This window comes from Semicossyphus pulcher, unplaced genomic scaffold (genome assembly GCF_022749685.1).
Source record: "Semicossyphus pulcher isolate SPU_LCO1_2020_fin unplaced genomic scaffold, fSemPul1.0.p SCAF_11, whole genome shotgun sequence".
Classification (NCBI taxonomy): Eukaryota; Metazoa; Chordata; class Actinopteri; order Labriformes; family Labridae; genus Semicossyphus; species Semicossyphus pulcher.
In genome coordinates this window covers 24093470-24101394 of record NW_027211615.1, presented here as the reverse complement: position 1 = coordinate 24101394, position 7925 = coordinate 24093470, and the positions used below count along the sequence as shown (strand labels likewise).

General features: G+C 40.1%; 1 protein-coding gene across 1 annotated transcript; it reads right to left on the bottom strand.

The window, feature by feature from the left end:
• Positions 1–231: 231 nt before the first annotated feature.
• On the bottom strand, positions 232–6111 carry knl1 (kinetochore scaffold 1). The gene is made up of 17 exons (XM_069685155.1): positions 5809–6111; positions 4792–4930; positions 4629–4687; positions 4428–4526; positions 4223–4338; positions 3839–3929; positions 3638–3754; positions 3460–3547; positions 3255–3317; positions 3132–3171; positions 2924–3028; positions 2622–2722; positions 2388–2453; positions 2152–2261; positions 1862–1983; positions 1147–1272; positions 232–1036 (listed from the first exon to the last, which is right to left on the bottom strand). The coding sequence occupies exons 1-17, from the start codon at positions 6109–6111 to the stop codon at positions 940–942; spliced, it is 1842 nt and encodes a 613-aa protein (XP_069541256.1). The 3' UTR covers positions 232–939.
• Positions 6112–7925: the final 1814 nt, after the last annotated feature.

Here is a 7925-nt window from a genome sequence, read left to right as displayed (position 1 = left end):
CCCCTGGGGATCAATGAAGGATTATCTTACTCCATTACTCCTGTTAATTTCTTCAATGTTCTGCAAACAGTTCTCTCTTCTGGTCTGCTGTTACAGACAAGGACAGATAGAAGAGGCTAAGACTACAGTACGGTGAGTGCATCAATCAGTAAAGGAAATGCATCATGGGGGAAAAAGGAATCATACAGAAAACTTTGTAATGGAGACATTTTAGGACTGAAAACTAAACAAAGCTTTTTTTTTTTTCAGATCAGAGGAACAGCGGTAATAGAGAAAATATTTACATATGTTCAGCACAACACAAGCTACAACACAGAGTGACAAATATACAACCTTTAAATGAAACCAGGTCTAAACTGGTGTACATATGAGACACACAGCAGTGAGGTCAGTCCATGCTCGCCATCTGGAGGCGATTCTGGAAACTGCACAGGAATCACAGCGCTGGCTGCACTCCAAGGATGTAAACTGTATTCAATTTTGGAGGGGCTCACATGATCTCTAAGCAAATATAAATGTAATCAAATTTAGTAGCCAACACAACTGACTTTAATAACGTAAAACTGGCAAAGTTGCAATTACTTACACCTAAGTGATTGCACTTTTTGGTTACTTCTGGCCAAATTTCTGATGCGTTCAAGCCATTTGAACATTTATTTTGTCGCTTTCCATTTCCCATGTTGGAGCACAAAACAAAATGCAATGTTTTTACATGAACAGGTTAACAGGTTGCAGTTGCATCATGAGGACACAAAACACAGTAAAAAACTATATACATAACGACATGGAAAAAACAAGAGCTGTACACTATATTTATTTTTTGATTTCAAAATAAAAGCCAGTTTATAGATATTTTTCATTTTTCAACATATATATTGTACAAAAGAGTTTAATGAGAGCAACTGGACACAAAAATCCAACCTGGATGTATTCCTGGTCTCAGCAGAGCAGATTCTCATGAATCTTTTTGACTGTTTTTGTCAAGAGGTTCTTTGCTGGACTGAATGATTCCACAATCTCTTCAATCTGTTCCATCCTGCAAATACAAGAAAACATCAAATATTATTGTCTAAAGGTTTTCTGGCCCCTAGTGGTCTCGATAATCATTGTGTTGCTTGTAACAACACAACATGACGTGAAACTTACGTTGTGCTTCCGATCATGTTTTTGAAGCTCTGCACTTGAAGGACATAGAGTTGGTTGCTCAAGCTGACACAGAAGACCACCTCAAACTTGGAACATTTCTTGAGACTGCTGAAGACGATGCGAACTCTAGAAGACAAAGAAAGAGAACATGATATTATGTAATGTAGGTGGGTTTTTAAGAAAATGGGACCAATAAATGACATGCATCTTTTGTAATACATCTTAAATCAAGATGTGTCAGATGATGTCATCGCTGTTTTGAATTACTATAAGGGGGGGGGGGGGGGTATTATGTTAATTTCAAGCTTCATATTTCACTGTGATACCTGTGGAGGAGCTTCGCATAATTACAGTTAAAAAAAACCTCCTCATTTTTGTCACACTGGTGCTCTCTGCAGGCCCTCATACAGACTCTGCCTGCTGAGGCTGCACTTTGTGACACCACAAAACAACTGTGTGAAACCTGGCGTTCACAGCAGCCTGCAGACTGAGCTGAGAAGTCTGGGGATTACTCCAACATACTTTTACCTACAGATTTGAAACTTCAGCCACGTTTAGTCTGGACATCCAACATTGTAACATTATATATATGTCTTAAAATGTGAAACATAACACCCCCTCTTAAATAAAGGGTGATATGTAGGTTTAAGGCTAAATAAATTCCACAAAAAAAAATATGATATTGCGAGCTCCATCTTTGTTGAGGAAGACTTACTGAGTGTCCACGCAGCTGATGTTGAGAATATCCAGCCTCAGACCCCCCCACATTTTCATCAGACGCATCTCCTCTCCCAGCAGACGACAGCGACTAACCACCAGGCCAACATCATGGAGGAGCTACAGGAGACAGAATATCTCATGTCAAAGTTTCATACAAGTGTGGAAAGTGACATAAATTTGAGAAATATTTCCGATTTAAAGAACTTAATAAGTCTGACCATTTACATTATGAGTATAAGATTCATAACATGCAGCTTCACAATGATAAAACAAATCCACACCAACCTTTGGTACATGTCCGCTCGTTGGATACTTCTCCACCCAGTCAGTTTCTCCATTAATGTACTGAGAGAGCAGTTTGTGAACCAGGCAGGCGACGTCCTGAGACTTCTCATCTAGTTAGAGAACACATTTAGCAGTGGCTGTTTCAGTAAGAATGACAAACAACATTTGAACACATGTAAACACAAACAAAAATTATTCATAATGGCCTGCCCACAAAGACATAGTACTTTTCTTACCATCAAGTTGAAAGTTGAACGTAATGTCTGATATTTTCCTCTCAGACTGATTTTCAGCATTGTTTCCTTCAACAACGAGAAAAAGGGGAAATCATTATTTAATGAAGAAAAAAATTGTAAACAAAAAAGAAGCTTGAGCTACGCTGTAAATGAAATGCACAAAATTCCAGCTGAAACAACCTGAGAGGGAAATGTTTTTCTCTACCAGACTGTCTACTGTAAAAAGACTCTTACCCTTGGTTTTTTCATACACCAGCTGTAGATGGAAGGTCTCATGGAGAAAAGTGTAGACTGTGTGGTTGTCTCTCTTCTCTCCCAACTTCCATTCATTCAGCCTGAGGTAAGAAAAACACATGGACCTTAAAATCTTTGTAGACAACAGCTGAACTGAAGCCAGTAAATACTGACAAACATTTAAAATTGTAAAATTAATGTGTGTAAGTTTTGTAGGAAATGAGTTCCTACAGGTTTTAAAAAACAACACTAAAGATGTAAAAAAAACACACAAAAAAAACACATTAAAATGAGGAACTGACATGTGCAGAACGTCGACGTGGCTCTCGAGGTTTCTCGTCTCAGCTTTCAGTCGGTTCACTTTGTTTGAATTTTGCGTCTTCTGCATCTCCAGTTCAGAAATGTGTCTGTGGCGGGAACAAAGAAAAGAATAAGAAACAAGAAAAAGAAACTGTTCTGTATTAAAAGCACCTACACATTAAAAAAAACTAATTAATATTCTCAACCTACCTGTCATTATCTGCCAGAGCCTCAGTGACTTTTTGCAGGTCTGTAAAGAAATATTAATAAGATATTCAATTCAAGCACATAAAAATAAATAAAAGAAACACATAATAATGTGTGACAAATTACCTTCCTGACGTGATTTCACACTTGGTGTGTCTTCAGAGCCTTTGTCTTCAACTGTAGCAAGTTCTAAAATAAAAACCAGAAGGTGTTACAGCCATGCCTTGTAGCAACACAATGCCTTTTTTAAATGGCACAACTGTCAGTCTGTGTAAATCAGTTTATAGAGGGAAGGTGGACTTGTGTACTGATCACAACAAGGTAGCCATACCTGTTTCTAACTCACGAATACAGTCATCCAAACTTTTAATCATCTCGTCTGCTTCCTCGATCCTCCCTCTCAACTTCTGCTGCTCGTCCTGAAAAGAGGAAAACGTTTAAACACTTTCTATGCTCTCAAAGGAAATCATTGATGTTGTTATTCAGTATTTCTGTTTGAAAGCTCTTACCCGATTTGCCTGCACAAGGTGCGAGTACAAGACCTCCTTCATTTCATGTGACTGGACTTTGCTCGTCTTTCTGAACCAGTTATTTCTCTCTTTCAGTTTTGCACCAAAAGATTTCAGCTGTGAATAAAAAGAAACAGTGAGGGTTAGGAATAAGATCAAATGCCTGCTTCATATTCTTAAGTTGACAGTTTTCTTAAATACCTCCGCCTCTGAAGAGTTTCTCATTTCTTCCCATAAAGTGCTATTCACAATCCTCAAAGGCTTGTCCAGATCTCGCATTCGCACCTTCAACCTTAAAAGACGACAAAGGTCATAAATAACTGAATTTTCACACACAAGTTAAACACCAATATTTATCTTTGTTGTACCAATATTATTTTGTATTTTCTGGCAAACAAAATTCACTCCATGTACCTAATTCTTCGTGTAGTTTTTTAAGCTTTAAGGAAATGTAGCTTTACAGGCTCATTCCAACATAAAATGAGACATGAAACCACAACTTTAGATGGTAAAAAGTGATACGACAACTACTGTTTGTCATGAATTTAAGTAATAAATGTGTTTCACAGTCTTAAGCATACATACCCTTCCACTTTTTCTGTGAGGTCCTGGACGTTTGTCTCGTACACCAGTTGTTTAGGACGAGTGATATGCCTGTCTTTCAGTAAATCCATCGGTGTGCGATCAGTGTCTGACAAAAGCTGCAAAAACAAAACAAAAAAGTCACATGACTACATTTGTCCGTTGTTTTTCTTAGATTTTTTGAATATATCAATAAGGATGAACGTACTCTTCCAGGAAGGACACTTTGCCGAGGATTGTGGATGACAAAGTCTATGTTGAAGACTTTAAAGAACTCTAACACTGTTATGGTGCCATCATCGAACTTCTGCAATCAAAAACATTGAAAGCAATCAATAACTGGCATAAAAATAATAATAAATTAATTTAATTTAAAAGATGTGCTTATAAGACATGTATTAAAAAATACCCTCTGTACGTCATTGGCGTATTCTTCAAGCTGGGATTCAAACAGACTTTGTTTGAAAGCTGAAATAATAAAAATAACAATTAATTGTCCAGAATCTAGGGAAGGAAATCTTCAAAGAAGGATCATGACTGTTCTCAACGGCACCGTGTGATCAAAAACTCACTTGATTCACATGTAGCTTCACATCTGATGCTGGCTGTGTGGCTGTTGTAAGAGTAATCTGTGCTCTGTGCAGTCATGCTTGGAGCTGTCGTAATGTTATCGTCACCCTCGACTGCGTCATCCACAGGAGCCTGGAATCCCTGTAATAAAACAAAGGGGCAAATTAGACAATCAAATGAAGCATCAACAAACATGCAGAGAATCATTATTATAGAATCATATACTAAAATAATATACTGTAAATTCCTATATCAAAGTGAGTATTCAAATATGTATCAAATTATTAGAGAGGTGATTTACCTATATAATCAGCAAAATGTAAGTCCATGGTGGTGTCCTACTCACCAAACTAGCATTCCCTTAATAATCTCAATCGCTTTTAACCTGCCGTTTTCCTAGAGTGGTTAATTTACCTTAAATTAAGCTCAACGCTCAACTATTAAAAGCCTCCCAGGAACAGGGGCTGGCCTTTGGAACACTGGAAACAACTTTTATTGTGAAACAACAGCACAGGAAGCTGCTTTCAAAACAATTCAAAATGGAAACTACTGGGATTACTTACTGGCATAACTGTGCATGTATAGTTGTTGAATAAAAGCTACAAGCATTTGAGTAGCAAGTATGACATGACGTTGCACTTTGTTACGGCCGCCGATGCTCACCTCCCCGTGTGTGACTAATTATGTTGGATTATGCGTGTTTGTGTGGCTGGGGGAGTCGTGTACCCTCTAGGCTGGAAATGTCATGCACCTGCGCTGCCAGCTGGAGAAGACTTATTGGTGTCAGCCCAGAGCGGCGCCCCAATCAGAGGAGAGCACTGCCGACTTCCCCTTTAAAGTTTTGACCAGCTCGTCATTCGGGGTTCAGCTTTTGTTCCTGTGCCTCTCGTTTGTTTAATCTTGCATTGTTAGAAATCGTGTATGTTCTAAGCAGAACTAGTGTTTTCACTGCAGTTTATAAAATGGTAAACAAGACCTGAACCACTATAAGACTTTATAGTGCTCTTAATTTGACCTACCGTGTCAATGTCAGCAGCCGTGTCAGGGGACGCTTTCATCCTCTTCTCATCTTCCCCCATGTTGTTTTCATCTGATGACAAGGGCCTCTTCTTTCCATAGACGGCACTGATAAAGTCCTGTTCAAATACGTCATTCTCCAAAGCCTCCTCCACGTTGAACTCCTGGGGACTCCTAGCTGTTTTCTGAGGCGTCCTCGTGTCGATGGTTTCTGACATATCTTCACAGCTACCGAGCTCTTCATCGTTAATATCACTCACGTCAGCGTCAAAGTTGCTTAGTTGATAAGTGCCGTTGACAGTCATCGTCCTGGTGTGTTCACCCACAGATTTCGCCTTCTTTGGATCATCAGGTTTGGTTCTTTGTGGTAGTTTTGCCTTAAAGCCTCCGACTGAGAGTCTTGACATGAGTTGTTTAGTCTTGAGGTTAAAAGGAGTTGTAGTAGCAGAGGTTTGTTCTTCTTGCATAAGGCATTGAGCTTGTGTATTGTCTTCATTCTTTACCAAACCCATTTCATGTTCAGTCTCCATTACAGGCTGGGATTTGGGTTTGTCTTTTGGGTTTTTATCCATGTCATTATCTGGCTGGGGCAACGGTGCAGTACAGCTGTCCACTGCAAAAGTATCAGGAGCTGTATTTATCAAATGGCTCAAACGTCTAACTTTTGAATGAAGATCGGCTAAACTCATCCGTCTAGACTTTCGTGAAGGCGCTGCGTCAGTATCAGGGTCAACAGCACTGGGTGGACTTTCGGGCTTTGGTGATAAATAACAAGTTTGACTTCTTGGTTCCAGTTCTTTCCAGGTGTCACTTTCATTTGAGTCAAGAGAATCAATGCGGGTTGTTATTTTATCACCATCAGGGTTTGATGATCCTGGTGCTTCATTGTTCTGTCTTGAATTCAGCTCTGTTCTTGTCAAATGTTCAGATTCAGGGTACATGTCTTGTGTAGTAGAACGGGCTTGAAGTGGCTCATCCGTACACGTTTGTCTCAGAATGTGGCCTGTTTGGACTTCAGTCATATCCATGCTTACATCGCCCTGTATCATGGTTTCATTTACTGTCTTCTCCATTACATCTGAAACAAAACATGGAGCTTCTGTTGCAGTATCCACATCAGCATCTTGAGGGGACGCTTTAGTGATGCCAGGATTAACCCAGAGGCCATTTGTTTCAGGCAAGGAGTTTTTAAATCCTGGATCCAAAGAGTGAGCTGATAAGGATCGGTTTCTATGCCGACGATATGACTCGCTTTCTCTCTGCTTCACAGATGAAGGGAAGCCATTGTTTTCACGGTTGGATAAAAGGTTCAAATCTTGGTTTGGAAGAGCTGAATCTGACTCTGAGTTGCTGCCTATATTTACCGTGAGGCACTGGGTCTCTTCCATGGCTGCATCATTTTCAGAGAACCTCAGTGTTTTCTCACCAGAATTAGGAAAAACATCAGCATTTTGGCATGACTGTGGTTCGAAATCAGTGGCAATGTCTACAGTGTGACTACGTGTCACTTCCATAGTTGCATCATTTGCAGTGAACCTCAGAGTTTTCTCTCCACGTGTGGGTAAAAAGTTGACTTTTTCTTGTGGTTGTGGCTCCAAATTAGTAGCAATGTTTACAGTGTGACTACGTGTCACATCCATGGCTGCATCATTTGCAGTGAACCTCAGTGTTTTCTCTCCACAGGCAGGTAGATAGTCCACATTTTGCTGTGGTTGTTGGACAACTTCAGTTGCAATGTTTACAGTGTGACTTCTTGTCACATCCATACAGGCATCGTCTGCAGAAAACCTCACCGTCTTCTCTCCGCAGTCATCTTCGGAATCAAACTTGACCTGAGTCATGGGAAAAAAATGCAATGACTATATGACAACTTCTAAATGACACTAAAGCCCCCTTTACACTGCCAGTTGAAGGCGGCATGATTACGTTCCGTCGTCTATGTAAAACGCATGGAGGCGTAAGAGGTGGAGCGACTTCGCCCCACCTCTGAGCCGGCATCCGAGGTAGCAACAGAGGCAAAACAGCATCTGTGTAAACAGCAGAGCCGGCAGGGCATGACAGCGCCATGTGTGTGTGTATGTAAAGCACTCGCTGTTTGTTTACACCTTGCACGTATTAC